The sequence below is a fragment of the Buteo buteo genome, chromosome 7 (assembly GCF_964188355.1).
Source record: "Buteo buteo chromosome 7, bButBut1.hap1.1, whole genome shotgun sequence".
Taxonomy (NCBI): domain Eukaryota; kingdom Metazoa; phylum Chordata; class Aves; order Accipitriformes; family Accipitridae; genus Buteo; species Buteo buteo.
Genome location: NC_134177.1, coordinates 31,299,363 through 31,325,272, shown reverse-complemented (window position 1 = coordinate 31,325,272; position 25,910 = coordinate 31,299,363). Strand labels below are relative to the sequence as shown.

Here is a 25,910-nt window from a genome sequence, read left to right as displayed (position 1 = left end):
CCCATTCCTAATAGGAACTAATTAAGCACCTTTTCCTCCTTTGCCAGCTCACACCACACAGTATCCCCTCAATCTAGAGAACATCAAGTGCTTATTAATTACATCTGAAGTGGTTCCTCATTAGTGCTGACACCACAAAGGATGAGTCATCCTGGGATGGGGGAGAGCTTCAGCCGCAGGGCCGGGCTCATGCTGCCAGCACAGGGATGCCAGCATGGGCAGGGACACATGGACACACAGCTTCCTTGCGTCTGTGCCGTGGCACTGGAGGACATCGTGCCTTGGGTTGCACTGGCGTGGTGGGATGCCCCATCATGGAGCAGGACACCCCCCATCCCAGCAGAGATGAACCCTGGGGGCTGCGGTTTGGCTGACTGCTTGAGGACCGTGCCCAGGGATGGATTCGGCATGGGAGGACGAATTCAGCAAGGGGAGGACGTCCTGACCAAGGCATAACTGCTCTCCCACATCCCTCATCCACCCCAAGAGCTCCTTGCATGGAATTAATTAGAAAAGTAATTAAGAGAGCTCCCCTATGAATATTTATAATGGAACGAGCCATAACTACCATTCCTTGGAGGAAAAGTGCCTTCCTACTCAGCCGCAGAGAGGAGAGGGGAAACGCAACACCAGCCAGGGGACCAGAGGCACCGTCTGCTCCTGCCTTCACATGTACTTGCCCACAGGCAGCCCCTGGGAAACTGCCTCCATCATCCCACGCAGGCCTGAGCAAAGCGCTCCCTTTCCACCCCTGGGGGTGGCATTTTTGGCAGCAAGCCATATTTCCCACAGTCAGGTGCAATTTACTATTATTTCTGTACATGAGCATCACATGCATGTTTTGTATGATTTCTCTTGCTTTTAATAACACCTCCTTTCCCACCCTAAACAGTTAAATGGTGGCCACTGCCATTGACTTGCCCTGCTCCTGCCTAGTGGCTCTTAACAGCCCTAATCTCCTGGAGCCACAAAACGCCTAAAAAGCAATTTCTGAAAGTTTTACCCATCTCCCTTCTGCTTATTTCTTTTTCTCCATCCACACTCTCCCTCTCCGATCTATTCTTAAAATTTTACCTGCCCAAATGACTCACTTTCAAGCACCTTTTCCCAGTAAGCTGCTGGCCGAGTCCCCACCTCACTACCTTCATCCCAACTTTCCAACACCCCCCAATGTAACAGCACGGGAAAGCACAGGGGACCATGGAAATTTTGACTTTCCTTCCCAATTCCCCTCTCTCCGCACACGGTTGAGCTTGAAAACTCTTCCCAACCCCTCTCCAGCTAGCAGGAGAGCTAGTCCCAGGAGCATCCCAGCCCCTTGGCAGCTGAGTTCAGCTACCACTGGGTGCCACGACGGCCGACAGCATTCGCTACAAAGAAGTATCTTGGAAAAAAATGTTTTCTTGTGGCACTTGGGCTCCACTACCAGATAGAAATAGGAAGCAAGGAAACATGAAAAAGTGAAAATAACAGATGGGTTCCTCAGGCAGTGCATTGCTGCAATGCTGGGGGCAGAAGAAAGGGGACCGCAAGGAAGACGAAACAGTTGGATCCCTTTCCATGTCCCTCACCCTTTGAGGTTCTCCTGCAGCATTGCACCCCCCGATGGAAAATTTGGCCAGGGCCAAAATTCCACCCTCTCCTTCCTGTATGAGGCTGGCTTGCAAAAGATGCTTGGTCCCAAGGGCACAGCAAAAGCAAAGGGAGGAGGTAGAGATGATGTTCATCCCACAGTGGAAGTGCTGGTGTTTTAGAGACCCCATGCACCAGAGCAACCTCAGCAGCCACTGAGGCCAAGCAGAACAAACCAACTGAGACCCCAGCCTGCAAGGAGTTCAAAGGAGAATTCAAAGCAGACAACAGGTTATGGTAACTTAATGTAACTCAGCTCCAATCTAACTACCATCAGGTCATTGGTGGTTGCAAGTGTTGCTACACGGAGCAAGGAGCAGCTCAAAGCAGTTTCCAGGCTGAAGCACAAGGGTGGAAAGCTATGGTAGCTCATCCTCTCCAGCTCACTGACAAGCAAGATGTTCCAATGGCTCAATGTCCAAGTGGAAAACAGTAGCAAGTGGTGCCCCTCTGGGGTCCATACTGGGACCAGCACTATTCAGTATCTTCATCAACACCATAATAGGATTGAGTGCTCCCTCAGCAAGTTTGCAGATGACACCACGCTGAGCGGTGCAGTTGATTCGCTAGAGGGAAGGGATGCCATCCAGAGGGATCTTTACAGGCTTGAACAGTGGGCCCACATGAACCTCAAAGTTCAACAAGGGCAAGTGCAAGGTTCTGCACCTGGGTCGGGGCAACCCCCAATATCAGTACAGACTGGGGGATGAATGAATTGAGAGCAGCCCTGTGGAAAAAGACTTGGTGGACTGATGGGTAATGAATTGGACATGAGCTAGCAATGTGCGCTTGCAGCCCAGAAAGCAAACCATATCCTGGGCTGCATCACAAGAAATGTGGCAAGGAGGTCGAGGGAGGGGATTCTGTCCCTCTACTCGGCTCTTATGAGAGCCCACCTGCATCCAGCTCTGGGGTCCTCAGTACAAGAAAGACATGGACCTGTTGGAGCAGGTCCAGAGAAGGGCCATGAAAATGGCCAGAGGACTGGAATACCTGTGGTATGGAGAAAGGCTGAGAGAGTTGGGGTTGTTCAGCCTGGAGAAGAGAAGGCTCTAGGGAGACCTTACTGCAGCCTTTGAATATATAAAGGGGGCTTGTAAGAAAGATGGAGAGAGACTTTTTACCGAGGCCTGTAATGACAGGACAAGGGGAATGGTTTTAAACTGAAAGAGGGTAGGTTTAGGTTGGACATAAAAAAGAACTTTTTTATGATGAGGGTGGTGAGATACTGGAACAGGTTGCCCAGAGAAGTTGTGGATGGCCAATCACTGGAATTGCTCAAGGTCAAGTTTTTTGGGCCTTTCAGCAACCTGACCTAGTGAAAGACATCCCTGCCCACAGCAGGGGGATTGTACAGGATGATCTTTGAAGGTCCCTTCCAGCCAAACCATTCCATGATTCTATGATTCCCACACCGGCTCATCCCCATGCCACAGTGAGGAGGCAGGCAACCTGCTCAAAAGCTCGCAGCCAGGGAAAGGACCTTCTGCAAACAGCATGAACACACTAGCACTGTCCATGTTGGTGCCATCACCAGGGACAGGAGATATGTCCAAGCTGCGGGGTGGGACAACACCCACTAACCCCACCTCTGAGCACAGCCAGCTTCTCCCTGCCGAAATCCCCACCCGTGCCCCATGCTGGTGGTAGCAACAAGCGGGCAAAAAAAAGTAGTCTCCTCCATCCTCAACATCTGTTACACATAAGTCAAAGCCACACGAGATTGCGGGGATTTACAGTACGTAGGCAGCTCTGGAAGCTTTTCTTAGCTGTGAAACATAATTTGCACCTTGGTCTCTCTAAGAACAGGTTGTCCTAAATAATAATACTTGATTAAGAGCTCATGAGCAGATCGGATGTGGAGGCAGGAGGTCTGTGATAGCTCCAGGTCTCAGCCTGTCACCTTCATCCCAGCACCACTATCCCACTGTGAATGCCAGCCCTACTTGCCCAGCATGCTTAAACAGATGCCCGTAGCAGAACCGGGAGATTTGGGATTAGCCAGAAGATGATGGTCCCCGGCAGCACCCAGACAGGCAAAGAACCTTTTTGCCATGCCCAGAACCATTTCAAGCTTTCAAACAGATTCCCCATTTTGCAACAGAGCAAAATCCACAAGCATCAAAGCAATCCCTGCTCCCAAGGAGAGCAACCAGCTCCCTCCATGTCACAGAGGGAACATGCATGCCGGCATGCATCAATCCATCCCAAAGCTATGTCCAGGGCAGGTTTATCTAGCAATTGGTTTTTAGCGCCTCAGTGACATCACACCTGCAGACAGGTACTATAATATAGTAAAAAATACAAAATGAAAAAAATCAGATCAAAATAAGTCAATATCAAGTCTCACCTCACAGGCAATTTACCTCCAGGCTGCAGACCCAGCGGAGGAATGCTAGGGCAGAAATTCAATTCCTAATTCCCCTCGTATGTCAGTTTCCCAGGACACCTCTGCTTTTACAGATGAGTTTTAGACAGCAAAGCCCAGAAACCAGACCTGAAGTCAGAGGCCTCCACCTCTGGCATGGCACACAGCCCCGTCCCCTGAGCTTTGCAACTCCCACCCAAAAGCAAGGAGACACCAAAGCTCTGCCCACACCCACCGAGCATCATCCTGGAGAGGCCCCGGGGGAGCAACCAGTCGAGGACAACGTTAGCCCAGGCATCATTCCCTGTTCAGAGATGCTGCCGCTGGGAGCTCAACGATGCCCATGCAGGATGTGGCCACACCAAAAGCACCGAGGTGACCGGCTCCTACCCCCAACCCACAGCTCTCTCCTTTCTAAAAAACGTTTTCATATAAATATCATACAAGCAGGTGAGTCCTGGGCTTAACGAAAATGAAGCCATGTGGTTCCATCCCATGCCATTAATTACATTTTCTTGGTTGCTGCGCACTGGGTGAGGCTCCCCTGGGAGCCCAGGGTGGGGGAACATCAATTCCCTCCTCATGTGGGTTTGCACATCTCAATTTGAGGTGCCCACAACTGAATATTTAGTCTGGTTTGATGCTCCAATAGACAAGGCGTGGATCATTTCTTGGCCATGAGTCTGCTGCACCGGCTGAAGACGGATGGATTTTCCCATGGCTCCTCAGCCCTCCTCCAAAGCCTTGCTTAAGTGTGTGAGCGATGCTTTGATTTAATCACCATGCTCCTGCTCTCGACGCGTCCTCCGAGATACAAGACACTGGGCGTGACAAATGACCACTTTTAACACACTTGGAGCTAACACCCACGCCACCACTCCATTTGTCACTGTCCAGATGCAGAACAACCCGGGTAGTAGATGCAGAGTTTTGAGAGGGTAGAAAATTAAAACCTTAGTAATCTGCACTGATTAGTTTTCTTTTTCCCTCACCCAGGAGCCAGCTGGCAAGTCCAACCCATGCAAAACTCCTCCGACGGCCAGGGGAATGCAGGGTGAGGTGCAGCAGCGTGACTCGCTCCACCTAGTCCATGGCTTTTTCATGGCTTGCGTTTATGCAATGGGTCTTTCACTTATTAAAACATCATCAGTGAAGGCCTGTTTCCTAAAGCAGAGGTTGCAGGAGACCTGCAAAGCCTGACTGTAACCCCAGGGCACAGCTCCCAAACAACTAGCCAGCTGGTGTAAAAAAACACCTTCTTTATTATTATTATTACTACTATTACTATTACTACTACCACCACCACCAGCCAGCTGGGGTAAAAAAAAACCAACTTTTTTTTTTTTTTTTTTAATTATTATTACTAGCTATCTGGGAGAGATGCTGGCTCCTGAAGAGCTTGCCATGGGGTATGTGGTGCATTCCTGAACATGGGGCAAGATCCCCATCCCTTGCAAGTAAACAGCAGCAAAACAGCACCAGCTGAAGCCATTCCCAAAAAAGCTCTCTTGTGACTTAAAAAAGAGGAAAAAGTTATAGAAAGGCTTTAAAACTCCCCAGGCTGAGTCACGGGGTTTGCCAGGTGCCGGCCTTGTTTGCAAACAGGGGTGGGAACAATGCGGGTGCCGGATGCAGGCCGGATCCCGTGCTTCCTTGTGGCTCTCCCATTGTCCAGGAGAACAATTCCTGCTCCAGCCAGAGAGTACAGGGACTTCAGCGGTGGGGTGGGAGCCAGGTCTCCTGGGCTGGTGTAAGCAGATGAGGTTAGGAAAGCTGAGCGGGTTTTGTAGCCCTGCCACCACAGAGATGTTCGTGGACCCATGCCCATGGCAGCCCCTGCAAGCGCACACAGAGCTTTGCACCCCAATATCCCCAAAAAAGATGAGGTTCCCCCAGCACTTCAGCTACCACAGAAAGTTTCCTAGATGGACCATTAACAAGCCAAGGGCTTGGAAGCAGATTTATGCCCCCATTTGTAAACAAGCTCATGAAAAGGCCCTTGGGGAAAAAAAAAAATAAAAAATTCAATGAGTGATTTTTCTTCCTCTTTTAAGACTGGAATCAATGCAACACTCAAAAGTTCTCATTGGGGTGGGGAATACATAAATAGTCCATGGTACAATTTGAGGAGGAAAAAAAATGATATGCAGAAAAATAAAGCCATACATCACAGCTCAGGGGCCGTTCCCTAAGCCCTCCGAGGCCACATGCAGCGATGGTCTGGCTAGGGCAGCCCAGCCCTGTGATGCTCACCTGGCCTCTACTCACACCTTCCCTGGGACATTTGCCAGGTTTCTTCTTCATTTCTTCTTTGGAGGGGTCTGGATCACAGGGATGACCCAGACCACGCTCAGGATTTGGGGACAGAGCCAAAGAGCGGTGGCTGCGGTGCCTGAGCCTCCCCGCCGGCAGCATCCAGGACAGACAGTCCCCCATCTCTGCACCAGGGGAAAGAAAAGGGCCTGAATCCACCCGAGGAACATTTTGGCTAATAATGTCTAATTAAGACTTCCATTAAAACCCATCACATTCATTAGAAAAAAAATATAACAAGGTTTTCCTGGACATTTTCCTTGTGAAATTACTACGAACGTTAATGGATGCCTTCATTAAGGCATAATTTAAGAAAAAACACACTTTTTTCTTTTTCTTTCATTTTTTTGGAGGCACGGTGATTCAAATGCTTCTCCTCCGCAGCACAGCCATGGTAAAACTGGGCTGCCTGTTCCACCCAGCGGTGGAAGCAGGGAGATCGCTGCCAGGCACAGGCAAAGCCCCTGCAACAAAGGGGAGCATCCATCCATCCCTCCAGCATCACCACTTGGATTCGGGAAGAGCTGGGAGAGCTGCCACTTCCCAGCGCAGCCCAGCCAGGGAGAGCAGCTTGGGCTGACACAGGATGGGAGAGGGGGCAGAAAACTTGATATTGTGCCAAAAAAACCCACCAAACCCAAACCACAACCTACCAAAAAAAAAAGGAAAAGGCTCATTTTGAGCAGTCAGAGGTTTGTGGCTCGGCTAAACCTGGGATAAAACACCCCCTGGACGTCTCCACTGCTGTTAGGGATGGAAGGTGCCCTGGCTGTGTGGATGCCCTCACTTCGGTCTAAAAGCAGCTTTTTTGATGGTTAGTGTCTACCAGGTGCCCAAGCCCCTGAGCAGAGGCGCAGCAATGCATGGGAAGGAGGAGACCAGCCGCAGCCCCAGCATGCTGGCCACCCTGTCCCTGTGCCACTAAACAAGTTTTCAAGGAGAAAAGCTTGAAATCCTACTACCAAACCCATAGAGAAGAGAAACATCTTCCCCACAAAGCCACCTAAAACATTGTGAGCATCAGCCGCAGAGACTCCCTTGCACATGAGCTGCTAGGCAGACATCCTGCCAGTGCATCAAACATGGGTCCACAGGCGCAGATTGAGATGGAAAGGTTTTGAAACAAACTGGTTAACCCCATCCTGGTCCCCAGGAAAGAGCTTGAGGAAGCACTGACAGTTTTTAAGCACAATTATTGAAGATTGCAGGTGGGGTGTCTCTGTGGGCACCCCAGGCCTCAATGCGCCTACCCTGCTCCAGGATGCTGCTAGCCCCGCCAGGTACCCTGGGACTGGGACAGGGCTAGGTGCCATCGCACCCCAGGGGACACCAGAGCGCTCCCCTGCCAGCCACCCTCACCACCAGCCGGTGCAACACCCACAGCCACCAAACCAGGGATGAGGAGAGGGATGCAATTCCCAAGCAAGCTGGGAAGCCGTGGCTCCGCTAAACCAATTCCAAGGGCAGATGGAAGGAGAGGTGGGCAGGACAAGCACTTTCTTTTTATCTCTTTGTTTTTCCCCTCTTGTTTTAGAGGTGTCCTGGTTTCAGCTGGGATAGAGTTAATTTTCCTTCTAGTAGCTGGTATAGTGTTATGTTTTGGATTTAGTCCGAGAATAATGTTGGTAACACACTGATGCTTTCAGTTGTTGCTGAGTAGCATTTATACTAAGTTAAGGATTTTTCACCTTCTCGTGGCCAGCCAGCAAGAAGGCTGGAGGGGCACAAGAAGTTGGAAGGGGACACAGCCAGGACAGCTGAACCAAACTGGCCAAAGGGGTATTCCATACCGTGTGACGTCATGCCCAGTATATAAACTGAGGGGAGCTGGCGGGCGGGGCATGCACTGCTGTTCAGGAACTAACTGGGCATCAGTTGGTAAGTGGTCAGCAATTGCATTGTGCATCATTTGTTTTGTATATTCCACTCCTATTATTATTATTATTGTCATACTATTGTTATTGTCATTTCATTATCATTGTCATTATTAGTTTCTTCCTTTCTGTCCTATTAAACTGTCTTTCTCTCAACCCACAAGTTTTACTTTTTTTCTCCCCCAATTCTCTCCGCTATCCCACTGGGTGGGGGGAAGTGAGCGAGCAGGTGCGTGGTGCTTAGTTGCTGGCTGGGGTTAAACCACAACAAGAGGAGAAAGCATTCAAAAAGGGATCACTCATGGTTTGGACAAGCTGAATAAGTTGCCAGAGAGGAAGCTGCAGGGAGGCAAAAGGCAGCGGGGTCAGCACAGAGGCTTGGAAAAGAGATGCTTCCCAGCCGTGGAAAAGTACATGGACCAGCACCATGGAGAAAAAAAAGAAAAGTAAAACCACCCCAAAAAGCAAAAAAGGGCCTTTCTGCAGCCCCTGTGATGCTTGGCATGCTCACCCTGCCCCAGGCATCAGGGTGGCTGGGCATGGAGCTGCAGCACCCTCGGACAGGTGCACCCTAAGGCACGGGGGAGCAGGGTCCTGTGCCCACAGTCTCCCTTGCTGCCATCTGCCCATGGGACAAAACCAATATAACCTCCATCACCCAAGAAAACCTCTCCTGGGTGCTCCAACACAGTACAGTGGCACAAGGATAGACCATGGCACAGGGAAAAGGCAGGCAAAGGCGCAGCCAGAGAGACCAAAAAGACCCAGTTCTCAGCACAAGCAACAATTTGATTGGGAAAACTTGACGTCTCCCATATTTTAAGAGTTAGCAAATTATTCTACTACTAATTACAAAATGTTCATAACTATTATTAAAATAAATAAATAAACCAATCACTTTATAAATCCTGCACTCTGCTATTGTTTCCAGCCTTCTGTGATGGATAAATGGAGGAAATCAATAATTATTGCCAGGGCTGATTGGCAGGAGGAAAGGATAATGGAGGAACTGGCATGGGGCTGCCCGCTCTTTGACATTCAACTGGTGGGACATTCCCCCCAGCTACCCCTCTTCTAAATCTAGCCCTCCACACACAAGGCAGGAAGGAAGGACAAATAGTGAAAAGAGACAAAGAAACCAAAGGGATGAAGACAACTAAAATAAACCCACACACAGCTTTGGCAAAGGTTCGGCACAGCCCAGCTCATCGGTCAGCAGCTGAAGAAGGGCTGGGGGACCCGGATGCAGATGGGGTGCCGTGTGGAAAGCTGGGGATGCCTGGGAGCAAGGATGCTCGAGGAGTGGCCTCTGTATCACAGGCATTGCAGCCCAGCTTTGTTCTTATTTTGCAGGTTGGGTTTTTTTTTTTTTATTTTGCCACCCCTGATAGCTCAGATTTCCAGCTGTTGCAAGCAAGCAGGTCGGGTTCATTATCCCAAGCCACAGCAGCTTGGAGGCTCCTGACCACGCTACAACAGGAATTTGCCAAGAGGGGAAAATCAAAAGCGAGACAAGCCCAGGAAGCAGCAGGACCACTCTCTTGCCCCTTCTCCCTGGGTTTAGAAATACATAGGAAAAATTCAGCACAAAGCTGATTTAGATCCAGACTTTTTCCTTCACCAGCTTCTCCGTGCAACTGAGTTATCACCTGGTACTGTGAAGGTCAGAGAGAAAGTCAGCGTGATTCCAGCGGACAAAAATACAGTGCCCCATCCTCAAAGTCAAAAGGGATAAAAGCTGAGAGACCCACAACTGTCATCATTCTAGTAAGGGGCTACCTTGCCATCATTAGGTTTTAGAGTCAAACACCAGCAGAGAAAGGGTTTAATAATCCTCCTCAAGGAGAACAAGCAAAATCCACCCAGCATACTCATCCAAGGTTTCAAACGATTTCCCCAGCCTCCCAGCAATCCCTGCTACCACTTTTCCTCCTACCTCCTCCCCAGCACAATGATGCATTGCACCTTGACCACGCAAGCAAGCCGTAAAGCAAGGCTGAGGGATAGGGCAGAACAAGACAAATGGATTTAATATCAACCCAAAAAAAGCATGGGCTATCGCACCAAATGAATTATTCATTTTGAATTCAATAACAGGCTCCATTTCGCATTGACCCACAGCTCTCACGGGCACAAGGTGCCAAAGAGAATGGGGTAGGCACTCCCATCAGGCTTTCAGGCACGGCGCACCATCACCCAGCTGGAAAGCAATGCAGCTTCACACCAGCTGGGAGATCTGTAGTGCCAAACCCCAACCAGCCTGGGACAAAAACAAATAACAGGGCAGACTGATAAAGAAAATCTCCCTTCCTCCCACCCCCATCTTAGTGTCGTGGTGGCAATGACCCCCCCATCATTCTGACCCTAAAACACAACAATAATCTCTTTGGGGCTTGAAACACCCCTGATGAAGACTGCGTTCTGCCTGTGCCTTTCGTGAGCGGCTAAGTGCTGATAAAAGCTGGTATTAATGAATCCCTCAGCGGCCCTGAGCTCTGCTGTCAGCACGAAACCGTTCCGGTCTAATGGCCCCATGATAGGCACAGCCTCTATCCCAGGGGGTGGAAGAGATGAGAGAGGGCTGGGGGAGCTAAACAATTCAACCCTGTATTTTTCCCACCGCTGAGGAATTAAGCCCATTTGCTCAGCCTTAAAATACCGAGGGATTTTTTTTTTTTTTTTTTTTTCCCCCTTGGTGACAATTCCCCCAGGCTCGGTAAGTGGCTCATCTCAGGTTGACGAAGGCTTCAAGCAGATGTCAGGAGCGTGTGCCTCCCAGGAGCTGGGGTGCAATCCTGGCAGCATCCCTGTGAGGCAAACCCAGCGGGTGAACAAGGCAGGGGAATATGATCTCTTCAAGAGCATGAAGACAAATAGAAAACCAACAAATTATTTCTAGACCTTGTGATGTGCCACCTCCTGCCTGCCAACCTTTGGGAAGGGCAGTAGTGGGCTCAGGTCTTCCCTCATGGTCTCCAAAGTCCACGGGGATACAAGGAGGAACTTGATGGCTGAAGGGTGCACACGAACTACCCAGAAGAGTCGAACCTAAGGTCAGATTTTTACTGAAACACAGTTAATTGTCCAACAGTCCTAATGTAAGCCCTGGCTCAGGCTTTTAGGACTGGTTTTAGTGAACTTCCAGGAGAGGCTGGTGGGTTTATTGGGTTTGGGTTCTGCGCCAGTGTTGAGCAGGACCTTCAAACACGCAGGTCCCACACACAACGCCAGCCTTTTGTCCGTCCTCCTGATGTGGGAACTGGGAAATACTCTCACAAGAGCGGGAGAGGGAAGTTATTGGAGCTCTGCTCCAGAGACAGCATCATACCAACACCCAACAGTGCCCACAGGATCATCAAAAAAGCATGGTCCCATCATCACGCATGTGCTTGGTGCCATTTAACCACCTTCTTGCTCTGCACCCACAGCGTATTTTGGTGCCTCTCAGGATCCCAAATGCTGCTGGTCGATCCTTAAAGGACATTTCCACTCCTTTAGACCTGCCAGGATCCTGTATTTTCTCAAGGAGCCTGAATGCAAAGCATGCTCCCCACACAAAAGCAATATTGTCATCAGGAGCTCTGCAGAGCCCACACTTGGGCAGTGCAAGGGGTTTCTCCTTTGGCATCAGCACTGCCATGCAATGGGAGCACAGCTGGAGACGGGCGCTGCAGCACAGAACACTCAGCAAACTCCCAATGCACAGGGGTCTGCTCAGTGCAGCTTTGATGGCATGAACACATCATGACCATTCTGGGGTTTGCACAAGAAAAGGAAACAAAAAAAGCCACAGAGATTGGTCTAATGCCCACCCTGAACAGGTTCGCTCCCATGCCTCTCATGTCCTGTTGTCCTCCATCCTCTGCCCTGCCCTAAACTATGAGCACTCAGTAGGTGCAACACACTTCTCCTGCGGGGTTAGAAGCATTCAAGATCCCAACTTCTTCCACCACTCCAGCCAGCAGCAGATAAAAAAGTCAATACCACCCAAATCTGTGGCAGTTTTACATTATCATTGTTTTCCTACATTTGTGGCAAAATGACATTATTTCCCAATTCCAGTCTTTAGCTAAAATTAGTATTTTTTTTTTTCCATTATGAGAAAACGTCATTTTGCCATAAAACCATGTGTGCTCTGTTTGTTTATTCAATAGCATAGGAACGTCTTGCCAGAAATGCTCCGGTTTGTGAAGAGCCCTCCCTCTAATGGAGCGCTTCGGTTCCTCACAGGAACAGACCATCTCCTAGTGGGAACAAAACCATGCTCAGTGTCAACTGCAAAACTTGAAGAAATCCACTGGCAATGCTGCTCAATGTTAAAGCAAGGCACAAGCACACAGGTTCTAGTGGTTTCCCAGTTGTTGGAGCACTGGAATGGGAAGGCATCGCTGTCCCCACCTTGGCCAGGCAGGAAGGTGGTTTTTCACAGTGAAAAACTACACAAGCTCACACATTTAAAGCAAATGAACAAACAAGTTTCTCCATAGCTTGAATCCCAGTTTTGCCATTTTCATATACCTGGAGTTACAGGTGAATAAGAAACACTGTGGTGGCCACCCCAAGGAACATCACAGCCAAGCTTGGTGCTACACGTGCTGCCACCTGCAACTCCTCCAATCACCCCCCTCCAAAACCAAGCCTAAAGCACTCTGACACCTGCCTTTGACCTTATCCTTCTTCCCAACCCTTCCTCGACCTGGTGGTGCCCACCTTCTAGAAGCTATTTGGAAAGTATTTGGAAAGCACCGATGAAATGGGGTTAGCTTCTTATGCAAAAAGCCCTCTCGTCTTCCCTCCTTTCCAGCAGCGTACAAAAACAATACCTTAAATTGGGAGTGGAGAAGGAACGGGCAGCAAGTAAAGCTAATAGAAAAAAAAAAATCCTCCAACGCTATTTGGGAAATATTCATCAGAATGGCCAAAGGACATGAAAAGCAGCGAGCACTATTTCCATATTTACAACTCCGTGCTGTGGAGGACTCCAGCAGGCAGCAGCATGCTGGTGGTGTGGCTGGGGGAACCCAAAAACCAGCAAAAAAATTCCAATTAATGCAGAGAATCAGAGCGGCTTCGCTGCAGTCAGGCCTGACAGCAGCTGCCTGGCTCCCCCAGCTTTGCTGGGGAAATAATGAGGCAGATGAAAGTGGCTCAGCAAGCAAGCACCAGCCTGCACAGCACTTTGAAGGCAGCAGATCACACAGGCGGCTTCTAGCAGGCTTGCGGCGGCAGCAGCTGCACTGGCACCCGCATCCTCGCCACGCTGCTCACCGAGTTTGGCCACTGACTGGAGCGCACTGAGAAGCTGCACATTGACCACTGCTCTCAAATCCCTGCCTGGTCCCTGGAGCAAAACTGCTTCAGGGCAGGTAAATAGTGTAGAGCCAATTTCACAACGGACACTGCCCAAAACAGCTTGTTTGGGGACAAACATTTTGTTGAGCAAAGCTTAAAAACACTAAAAGCACCTTGTTACCCAAGGCCAACCTTACCTTTGCAAGCCACGTTGTTCTCTGGCTCATAACCAGCCTTGCATGTACAGCGGCCAATGGGGACCATCCACTCTCCATCCCCATTGCAGTACAGTTTGATGGGCACGTCCACCTCCTCAGCGTTGGGGATGCAGGTGCCACGGGCAGTCACTAGAGAGGTGCTCTCCGCTCCTGTCATCGTCTCCGGGAAGATGGCGAAGTTCTGCACCACACTGGGGCACTTCTTGAAGAAGACCCTGACGGACAGCAGAGACATACAAGCCCCGTAGTCCTGGAAAGCCAGGTAAAAACCATTGCGGGTCAGGGGCCCAAAACTTCTCACTTCTGTGTTCACCTTCATCAACCTACCACCAAAGTCCACCTGGGAGAAGCTCTCGTCAGCAGCAATGGTGTCCACTTTGAGGTAGGGTGCCTCCGTCCAGAAGGCGGACTTCTTGGTGGCAATGACAGAGTCTGTCTCGTAGTAGTAGAGGTTGAAGGTCTCCTTGCAGGAGCCAGGGACGTTGGGGAGGCTGCTGCAGTCCCGCACAGTGAAGCGCATCTCGGTGTAGATGCGGTGAGCTCCACGCCGGTTGATGAACGTGGTGAGGAGCCAGTTGTTCTGGTTGGGCTCGAAGACGTTGCACACCTGGTACGTTCGGATGGTGTTGAGGTTTTCGTCGTAGCCACTGACTTCTTCCCACTGCAGAAAGGAGAAGGGAAAAGTGATGAGAGGGAGGCAGAGGGACCAGCGGTGGCCTGTGAGCCACGGAGGTGCCACTCACCCTGCACAGGGCAGGGCAGGGCTGGAAGGAGAATCCCAAAGCCCCAAAGGGGACTAGGAACATGGTCGTGGACACACGGCATGATGCACGTGCAGAAACACCAACCAGGCAGCACCAGAAGAAATTCTCGCCCTCTTGCCTCTGCATGCCTCTCCCCATTGCTCCCAGCTGAAGCTAAAACATCTTTTCCATGTGGGCAACAACCTTAGCTGCCCTGAGAATATGTAAAAATGGGAAGAAAGATGGTCCAGATACCCAGAGGCGGGAGGGAAAGCAGCACACGAGGGGCTACAGTTTCATTAAAGCCCAATCCAGCACGTGGGCTGGAGAGCGAGCCTGACCCCAGGCTCTCGGCATGACGGAATCATTTCCCCCAGCAAAGAAAACTAACTAAATAAAACATTACCGCCGTGGAGAGAGAGAATATAGATTTGCAATTCGATTTATAGAAGGGCATTAATATAATCCAGGCTACAATTTCAATTAAGGGACAGCAGCAAACTGTGAATAGTCTATGATGGCATTAGAGTCCTACAGACAGATTTACAACCTCATAATCCATTCATTTTAACTAATCCATGTTTACAGTCTCCTCATAACAGCATTATTCATATGGCAATCTTTAAGCAGCACTCTGAATATCAGGCGTAATTTCCACGAGTGATGCTACAGCAGTGCTCACGCCTGTTTGTGCTTACAGGAGTGGGGGGCCACAACAGCAGAAGGGTGATGCCAACCTGTCCCATCACATTGAGTCTTCCCAAAGAGCTGATGCACCACGACCAACCCCACAACCTTACAGATTTTGCCTTCTTCCATTTTCTATTAAAAAACCATGTTCCTCACCTGCTCCCCAAGCTTCCCCCTTGTAAACCACAGCCCTGATGTAAAAAAGCACAGGTTTTAATTTTGTTTTCAAAGCAGGGTCCTCCACACGCTGCCAACAAGTGTAACAGAACATTTGCTCCCAGGTCCACCTACTCAGCTCCGCTAAGTTTAAGCAAAGATCACAGCTCAAGGTTGCACATTGCTGTTAAGCAACATTTACCAAACCAGCAATAAAACCTCACGCATCCATCCGAGCGCTCTCCCTTCTCATCTCATGCCACGAAAGCACTGCAAAAACCCCTCTCCACCCTGGACAAGACATGCAGATTCAATGCCCTTTCATTACCAGACACCTCTTCACACAAGAAAGCTGCAAGGTCCTCCCTGACCAAGGGGGTTGGCATTGTTTCCCATTCCCACCTGGGCTTTGCATTACAGCCCCATTATCCAATTAACACCAGACAACCAGCTCTCTTCCAGCACTCGCCCACCAACCTAACACTGGCCCCACTGCTCTGCTGTCTTTGCTGCAGGAATCCTCCTCTTCATCCCGCCCACCAGCTCGTGGACCCCGACCGGGTGCGCGAGAGGGGACCTGACCCACTATCATTTTATTCATAGTTCCCATCAGGGAACCAGCTCTCTCACCAGCTCCTTCCACTGAGCATCCCCTGCACTTTGCTGCTTTTTTTGGGGGGCGTTGCAAACAAAAGCCGAAAACTAAGAGGCAAATCCTGCCAGCAGACCCTGCTGCACTTCAGGCACCCAGCACACAGGGCTGCCCGCAGCTAGGAATGACACAAAATACCACTTGGAAAACCCTCATGAGGGCTTAGGGCTGGATCCTGATGCTCTCTTGGGCATCCCTTGGGTTGAGTGCTCCTGCCACTGGGCACTGAAAAGCAGCAGATCCCTGTGGCTAGTAAGACCCACGGTGCCAGTGGCTGCTGCCATCGATGTTCTAACAGCAACAAATGCATCATTTTGATGAGATGCCACTACATAATTCACAGGGAGCTGAGGATTAAGACAATGTTCTTCTCCACTGAGATTTAAAGCACATCCACTGGGGAGAGCAGAAGGAGAGTCCACGTCCCACCACAGCCAGTCCCCCGGGACCACAGCTCCTGCTGCCTGGCTGGCATCCGTGCCCTGGCATTAATGTCAACAGCCCCCCTGAGCCCCAGGGCCCATCTGTGAGCTGGGGTGAATAGTCACTCCCAGACCTCAGCACACCATGGGGGATGCCACCACCCAAAAGGACTCGAAGCCATGGAGCCCCGGCGTCAGGAGAGGTAGCTCATGAAATCACTCTACCTCCAGCCCCAGGAGAGACGAGAGGAGCCTGGGAGAAGGAGCTGACACCCCAGCAGCAGCCAGGGGCCCCTCTCCCATCCTCCCATCTCCTCCCTCCTGCACCAAGAAGCAGGAAGGTCCCTTTTATAGACAGCTGCTACTCTCCTCCCTCTGGTTTCTTTGCTTTCCTCTTTGGTGCCCCTCTTCACTTGTTCCTACAGTGCCACTGTTTGTTGCTAAGCCCCAAAGCAAGTCTGCTAGCATACTCTCACTTTTTGGATGGGATGAGGAAGCTTTGGTTTTTTTAACCCAGCTTTCAGCAGTTCGGGTTGAAAAAGAAATAGCACGGCCCTAGGGTGGCTGCTTTAGGGAACTGAAGGCTAAAACCAAGAAAAGACCAACTAAATTTGGGGTCTTCATTGACTGCAACACAAGCAGAAATCCCCAAGTGTATATCTTGGCATTTCTACACCAGGCTGCTTGGATGGCTCACGGTCTGCAAACCCTCCCTGGCACCTGCACTGCAGACAAGCCTCACCCAAATACTGGCCAGTACCGCTGGACAAGCCAAGAAGCAGCACAAATCTGCCCTCAAATATTTGTTGCAAACTATTAAACAGGACAAACCCCAAAACCCAGTGCTGTAAGCGGGCAGCTCATAAAGACTACTGCATGCCTGAAGCAAGAGGAAGACATTGCTTATTTTCAACTAGCATCCAACCTACTCCTTTTGGTGCCTTGGCTGGGACATGACACCTACAGGAGGGTTCACTCCAGGAGTCCCAAATACACTTCAAAATGCTCCATTCCACCCAGCAAAGTGCCTGGTGCTACTGAAAAAAACCCAGTCCATGAGCAAGGGGACTTCACAAGGGAAGTCACACTCTCCCACACATGCTACGGACTAACTGTGTCTTTAAATAAGGGACTTGGTATTTTAAGATACTTTGTGGAAGATCTAACATACACTCCTGTAAAGGAGAAGACTCACCAGTAACTCTGACAGGAGCAAGAGACAGAGTATTAATGCTGGATCACCACACGGACAGGCTCAGGGCACCCTGTGACAGGTGAGGCAGGGCCAGGGATCAGGAGCTGGGATCTGCGGAGGGATGCAGGGCGTGGAGGGATGCAGGCTGGGGAGATGCTTCACTCCGCAGAGGGCAAGACTGCCATGCCTTATGACGCAAGCTCCCCACTTGCCTTGCATGGCTTTCAGCGATAGCAGCTGCAGGCAACTATTTACATCCCATCTCCATTACCTGCATGTGGCCCCCCTGCATTTTGCCAGCAATTTATCTGGGCACAGATTTTTTCCACAACAATTCAGAGGCAAAGCCCCACGTTTCAAGGGCCTCTGATGTGTCTGGAGAGGATTTCGTGCCCACTGCATGTGTGGTTCAGCTTTGGTGACGGTGTGCAATCTCACTTCTTTTGAGGACCTGGCCAAGCCAGTCACACCCTAACAAAGGTGCAGGCTAGCATCCTTTCCCCATTGGTGCCATGTCCTGGAGGCCCCAGGGATGGACCTCACTGCTGTACTCATCCCTGCCCAACCAGCTGCCTGTCCCACCGTGATGCCCATCCATCAACTTGCATCCCCTCCCACTGCCGCTCCTCTCCTCCACAGCTCCGTCTCTCACTTTCTCTGCCCAGGGAATGTGAGTCAGGTTATTTTATGCTTCCATTCCTCAAAGACTCATATTATATAAAAAAGATGTTTTAAGTGCCTCAGTGTGTTTTGTTCCTCATTACTTCATAAAAGTGACATTAATAGCCAGGGAAGAGCACTGCTGAGTGCAATTATGGATGATGTTCCAGGTATGAAAGCTGTTTTGAGCCTGTTAATGTTTCCTAATTACAAGTCTTTTGGCACAGGGAGAAGGAAGGATTGAGCGGGGGCATGGAGAGCAGTGATGGGGCTGGCCCCTTCACCTGGGAGGAGGACACACAGGGGAGGAGAGAGCGCAGGGATGGAGAAAAGCTCCATCTTTGCTGAGACCCTGGGATCGGTTCAGGGAAGGGACACTCAGCCCTGGACCGGCCGCACAGCTCAGCACAGCAATGCCCTGGCCACCCCACGCCAGCCCGATAGGGCATCGCTGCTCCCACTGTAACTTCCCCGGCTCCCCACCAGCATTTTAAGACAAAGAGCATGAACCCCACAAGATCGCGTAAGGATCAGCTGTGCGAGTGGCACTCACCCCCGAAGGAGGGTTGGCAGTCCAGCCCAGCTCGGCCGTCGCTGTCCGCGTATCCATCAAAGTTTCTGAGGAAACACAAGAAAAGGAAAGCAAACTAGTTACTCCCAAAGCTTTTGATAATGTTATGAGCACAGAGCCACAAAAAAACATTCACTTGCTTTCATGGAGCATGCATCTGACCCTTGGAGCTGCTAAGAAATAGAGCAGCAGGTGCCCTAATACATCTAATTAACTAAGGGCAGCTTCACTCCAGAGCAAACAGTGCAGGACAAGACTCTTTGCAAAGAGTCATGGCCTGAACACTGCCCACGCTGCCATCTCTGATCCTCCCAAGCCTAGAAAAGGAAAAGAGTGTTACCAACTAAAAAAAAAAAAAAAATTAAAAATTAAGAAGGTTGCAGCATTTCATGGAGTCATTACATGCACCTACGAAAAGCCGTCTAAACCCAAGCAGCAAGTTTGCATTAACTCCCTGGAAGGCAGCAAGAAGCTGGGGGAAAGTCTTCCACAGCAGGCAGAGCCCAATCTCTCCCCCAGCACCTCCATACAGGCTTTTCGGTGGGTCCCATCCGACTCACTCACAGCTACTTGCTTTGCTCTGCAACACTAGATGTCCCCTTTTATGCACTACATCTGTCTGGTGCCCTAAGTTGTTGTTGCACACAGTTATTATTTGTCAGAGTGATTTCAAATATGCAAATAAAAATCACATTGTTGGAGTGATGTTCCACTGCTGGGAGTCTTTTGATGGAGAATTTGGTGGGAAATATTTAAAAGCTGTAATACAGCTGACATTTCTCTACTTTTATTCTTTAAAAAAAAAAAAAACAACAACAAAACACAACAAGAATAATAGTGAGAGCAACAACATATAGAAACAGATGGGAAAAATCCTCCAGGTTTTATTTATTTGTTTGGAGCAAGCAGACATGCAGATTAATTTCCTTGATTCCTGTGTCTCGACCAAATGGGAGGAGGAGATGCGCTGGTGGCGGCTGGCATAGCTGAGCATCCCCCATCCCTCCCATTTCCTCCATGGTCCCAGGTAGGCACGGCAGCTTTGCAGTGCCAGGAAAAGGGGTGCAACCAGAGAAATAGAGGTCAGAAAATAAAAATCAGCCCAGGAACATGAACTGCCCCCGGATTGCTGCTTTTAATCTCTCCACACCCGCTCCAGCAATCACAAGTGGGAAACGAGACTCCTATTAATCTTCCCACCCCTCCCTTTGCCAGCTGTCCAGGATGGGAAGCCGGAGAAGCGTGACCGGGACGTCCCCACCCTGCCACAAGTGATAAATGTTCCCTCTCCCGAAATTCCAGCCAGAGCTCCCAACCTGGCCTGGCTCCAGGAGAGGTGAGCGGGGGCCACAGAGAGCAAGGCACCCCCACACCAGAGATGGAGTGAAAAGGTGCTTGGGAGCTTGCAAAGCTTCTCCATCCCTAAGTGGTCCTGGGATGCTGCTGTGGCACTGCTGAGGGGGGCTTCAAAGCCCACAGCCTGCTGCACCCATGCTTTGCATACCCGTGCTCACAGTGCCCTCGGAGAGGAAACATTTCACCCCCGGCCCGTGCAGGGAACAGAAAAGCACGGTAGCCTTCATGCCACCACAGCATGTCTCCATCTGCAGCTTCAGCCCCTTTCTGTTTGGCAGAAGCCAGCTAAAAACAACACATCCCACCTGCAACTCCTCCCTGGCCCCGAATGGGGCTGGGGGCTCATGCTCCAGACCTCCAGAGAGTTTCTACTCCCACCGCCCTCTGCCTTCCTGCTGCCCCCGAGCTTTCCTTCCCTTGCAAACAGCTCCGCACCTCGTTAAGCTGTCATTAATCCTTGCTACGGCCCTCCAAATAAGCAGGCAGATGTGCCTGTGCATAAATAGATGCAAAAGTGGAAGCAAAAGGCCATGCAAACGTCTCCCAGTCCCCACTCCCAGCATGGCTATGTGGGGAGGGATCCTCTGAGAGCCCCTAAAATGCTTGGTGTTTTACCCCGCAGCAAACGGAGTGTCCTTGTGCCACATGGGAAACTGAGGCAGCAGAGCCCAGGGTGACGCAGGGAGCGTGGCTGGGCAGGGACCCGGACCCAGCTCGCCCGCCCTCTCTGGTGAATAAGGACACACTCAGTTCCAGGAAAGACACTTCTTGCAAGGGTTTGTTCAGAAAGGATTTTCACTCCATCGTCTCCCTTCCTGTTCCACGCACCTACAGCTTCCTTCTCCAGGGAGAATCTCACCCCTTCCCTCCCAAAGGCTCCACATTTTGGAAAGAAAGCAGAAAGGCACAGCAGCAATGCCAGCATGGCACGCAGCAGCTCCTGAAGCAGGAGACTTCAGAATAACTAAATAAATTGAGAAATAAATGAATAAATGGAAAAGAACCACAGAGAAGCTTTTGCTTTGGAGGTTTCCAGAGTCCAAAGGGGACTGTGCGGCCTGTGGCCAGGGAGGTCGTGCTCGCAAAGTTTCCACTGCAGGTGCATAGCTTGCACTTCAACAGTTCCATGTTTCTAAAGCAATTTGCAAACCAAAGGAAAAAAGAGGGCTGAGAGCCACCACTAAAAGGCTGACCCTCTACAGACCTTCTCCTGCTCAGATGCTACCCTGACTCCTGAGGACACTGCCATATACAAGAAGATCCATAACCTGGCAAAATAGTTTAGTTGGTTTTGGTTTTTTAATAAAATAAAGTGGTTAAATCCTCCCTTCCAGCTCAAATTCCTGCTGACCTCACCCACACCCCATGACTGCAGAGGTACTTGGCACCAGAAGGACTCGACTGAGCAACTTCCCATTGACCTCTGCTATTTCCTCTTGGAGGAAATCTTGGGTTTTACTTCATTTTCTGGATGTACAAGTGACACCGTGACCCCTGGGGAAACCCCGCAGGGATGTTTATGGCCAGGCAGCTCAGGGCTAAGGCTCTGCCAAGCGCCCTCCTTCAGCAAGGGGGTTGTGTGCAGATGCCCGTGCCCCTCATCCCAAGATCCCACAGAGAAAGGGGGGACACCCAGCACTCGTCTCCCATCTCTCAGCTGCAAAACACTGCTGCTGGTGGGGACACACAGGGATTACCCCCCCCCCAGCCATCCATCACTTGGGAGCGGGCAAAGGAGGAACAGGCAGTAAAATCCCCTTGCTCTGCCTGCTAACGAGGGGGTTACCAGGGACCAGTGCCTGAGCATCATTAATCAGCAGAGAAGCCACACAGACACCTCGCACCTCTCCTCCTGCGCTCCTCTTGCCTGCCTTGTCCTGCTGCGAGGACCAGTCCTCGTTATTTGGCACTGGGTATTAATTAAACCCCTCCGGGGGTGCCAGCGCAGGGGTACATCATCTCCCCGTGCCTTGTACGGCTAGCACAGCATCATTAGCCATGTTGGGTGAACCACGTGCCACCTGTCCACCTGCATCGGCCAGTCCCTGCACTTCCACCATGCCAGCAGACAGGCTCAATGCCCAACAGGCAAATGCAGGCAAGACGCTGCCCTCCCCTTGCCTGCTCAAGGTACCGCTCCTCCAGCAACTCCTTCCACACCTGACCACCCACATGTGGGCACGGCGGATACCATGGGGATGCTCTGCCCAGCAGGGAGCTCAACATACTCGCTTGGAGAAGTCTTCGGGACCTGAGCCTCCACCGAAGGCAGCTGACCAGGCTGTAAGGGCTGAAGCCCTCGTTAGGGTGAAGATGAGCTCCGCTATAGAGAGCTGAGCTCTCTTAGAGTGAAGAATCTTCAGCTGTATACAGTAGATTTTCTTTAATGGACACATTACTTTAAACTAAGCCTTCGCCATCTGTTCCAGTCCCTAATTATCAATACAAAAACAAACGTCTACTCACAATTACACTCGTAACGAGTAAAGATGCCAGCAATTAGAATGCACCAGCATCCTCGCCGCTGAGCAGTGCATCCATCTGTGATGGCACTCACACGATCCAGGCAGGGAGGACTCAATGCCGTCCTGGGCTCCCCACATCCTCCCAGGCAAACCGGTGAGAGAAGCAGCCAGAGCCAATGCCCGCAGCAGGATAAGCTGCATCTCAGAGGAGCAAAGGGTAGGCTGGCATCATTCAAGCAGTGGGGGGAAAATAAGATATTGAGAGTAGCCAGGCATGGAGCACAGCAGCACAGAAGCCTTCATTTCACACCAGCTGATGCTGTCTTGCCAACAACCCTTCCCAACAGGATTTAAGCCTCTTCCAGGAAAACCCTCCTGAACCAGCCCGAAACAAAGCTGAGCTTACTTGCTGAAACTCCCACCCTGAAACCCACATTTCAGACCTCCCCAGTGTGGAGGGGTCCTGCTGAGTCCCACCATGAGAAGGTGTGACTTCTCCCTGGCAGGGAGCAGGGTCTGGCTACAGGCAGAGAGAGATGGAGGTAAGGAGGCCAACTCAGCTTGATCACGTTTTGACATTGCCATCTGGAAAGAAAGAGATACGATGACAAATTTTCTGCTCAGGGAGGCCACAAAGAAATTTCTACTAGTACTGCACTCCTCAATAGATGCCTCGGGGACATGGTCCCTCTCCCAAAGCAAGAAGCAGCAGCTCTCGCTCCTGCAAGAAGATAACGGCAGGAACCAGCCTAAGGCACTCAAAAGCAAATGCTTGGGCATATGCAAAGAGATGCAGGCATGTCTAAGACGGCCAAGAGGAAAAAGATAGAAATTAAGCAAAATAAGGAGAGAGGAGGCTTGATAACAACAGATGGTAGAGGGAGATTTAGAAAGTATGCCAGCTGCTGGAAATAAGCCCCCCGAGATGTGGGGGGGGCGGAGAGGTGCATGTCAATAGCTGAACCTTCGGAGGGAGGGGGGAAGACGGGACCAAGGGGCAGGGCGCACGTGGCCGTGAGGGGCTCAGGTCCAGAGGAACAGAGGATGCTCTGCAGGTGGGATCTTTGGAGACTCATCCTGATGTGCCCTCGCAGAGTGCAAAGCAAGCCTCAGCAAGCGCCAGTGGGGTCAGTACATGGTCCAGCCCCAGGGCACATCCCCTGGGCAGCCCCGGCCCCATGGCATGACTTTCTGAAGGGGAACAACAGCAAGGCTTTTTTCCCCATAAGCAACGCACCGTATTTTCCCCTCTATTTCATGCTCATAAATGCCAAGCTTTCTTTCTATCCCCTCTTTCTCTCCCAAGAGCTTCAGCAAAATCAGCCCAAGGCAAATGCACAGCTTGGGAAGCTTCTGTCCAAGTTTGGTGACATTACCAGCGAAAGGGAACAATAGAGAAACAGAGCCAAGACGCTGTATTACAAAGACTAGTGCTAAATAACATTAACTGCTATGATGCTGCGAGCTCTGCCTTCCTGCAGTTGTCGTGACTTCAAGCTGAGCCCAGATTGCATCATGGCTTTCATCACTACTACCTATAAGCTCACAGTTTGCATCACACCTCTTGATGTCAATGGAAAGGAAGACCCACAGGTGCCAGGGGAATAATTTGAATTTAATTCTCACTGTTCCCCATAGATGAAAGGTCTCAAGCACACACCAGGAGGTTGCCTGAGTAATTCCAGGTTGCTCTCCACGACCATGCTTCTGACTACAACATCCCTCTGACACTGTCCAGATTCACCCGTGCAAGGTTTCAATATATCCTGAACTTTGGACTAAGCTGGGGAAAAGTAGGAACACAAGATCCAGGCGGCTCTGCCGCAGGGACCAAGGTAGTGAGCTGCTGGGCGCACATCCCACCCAAAAAGTCTCTTCTGCAGGACGACTCCCCATCTGGTTCCTGCTCCTAATTGGGAGGGAGCACCGCTGCTCACCCCTCGTGCCATGAAGGAGCCAGCGACTGCATGGCATGAATGCCGTGACATCTCCCAGATGGTTTAATTATGGCACTGGAGAGGCGGGCAGGGTAAGAGCAGGATCAGCCTCTCCCCTTTGATAAGCACTGCTCTTCTTAATCGTTTCCTGAGAGCACCGGCTTCCGAAAGAGCCGCTTACAGTATCTATACGCTTTCAATCAAAAATATTACAGCAACAACTAATTACGTCCCATCATTCCCATGGCTCTCTGCCTTTAATGGTGCATTTTGCTGCTACAGAATGATGGTGAAACTGCTCTGGAAGTGCATAACGAGCTCTCCCCATCAATCTCCTGCGGGTTCGTTATGAGGGATTACCTGCCAAATAACAAACTCAGTCAAGAACGGAGAGGATGCGCTAAAAAACAACAAAACAAGTCAACATGAAACATTTTCTGCCTGCATTTTAAAGAAAACCACTGATGCTTTGGGGTCTGTATCAACCTCACAGGGGAGAGAAGCAGCCGCGCCTGCTCTGCAAAGACATCTCAGCTGTGACACCACCATCCACGGCCACCAGCCAGCATGAGAAGATCTGCAGTGGCCAAAAAAACCCACTGCTTTTGGTTGGAAAGGGAAAGAATTTATATATATCAGCCGAGGACAAGCGTGCTGTGTCAATTTGTGATGGGATACATTAAGCTGCGGCCGCAGAGCACAGCCCTGAACCTCCTCCGGGATCTCCCATCAATGGCATGGATTTCAGCACGCAATGAAGATGCATCGCAGCAGGGCAGGCAATAACTTAATGAAGCTCAAATTTGGGGGTGTTTGCTCAGCAACTATATAACAACTTTATCAATAAACTGCTGCCTGCTGTGACTGCGGGATGAAACACTCTAATTACAAGCAGCAAACACTACCCATATCAGGATATAGTAAATTGAAATATGCTGGTTGATGTGCCTGAAAGCGCCCAGTAAAATACCTGCTTAAATTTTTGCAAGCATACGTGCATACGCATACGCACAGCAAACCCAGCGTATCAGGCAAGAGAAAAGCGCAGACAAAAACCAGGCCGCCGAGCCCTACGCCTAACACAGGCTAAAAAAGTTCAGGAGGCAATGTAAAGTTTGGGCCATAAGGACCAAGTCCCATTTACCAACACTCATTCCTCCCTCCGGACGACGCAGAGGAGACCCAGCCCCAGCATCTCCCCTCAGTTTTCATGCTCTGAAGGGGTTTGACCCAGCATGGTGTTAGACAAGCTCAGCCAGAGCCATACAATCCATTTATCATAATCCTACTGAGAGATAAAGTAAATCAAAGAGACGACCTGCCTGCAAATAAATTAGAAGGGGGAGGAAGAGGGGGAGAGGAATAG

General features: G+C 50.5%; 1 protein-coding gene across 4 annotated transcripts in view; it reads right to left on the bottom strand.

The window, feature by feature from the left end:
* The window catches only part of EPHB1 (EPH receptor B1), an 84,922-nt gene that overhangs the window by 39,939 nt on the left and 19,073 nt on the right, over positions 1–25,910 (bottom strand). For all 4 annotated transcript variants that reach the window (XM_075032203.1, XM_075032206.1, XM_075032204.1 and 1 more), the window contains exons 2-3: positions 18,769–18,833; positions 13,677–14,358 (exon numbers count right to left, since the gene is read on the bottom strand). In XM_075032203.1, the coding sequence (XP_074888304.1) occupies positions 13,677–14,358; positions 18,769–18,833 (747 nt within the window). The remainder of the gene's footprint in view (positions 1–13,676; positions 14,359–18,768; positions 18,834–25,910) is intronic.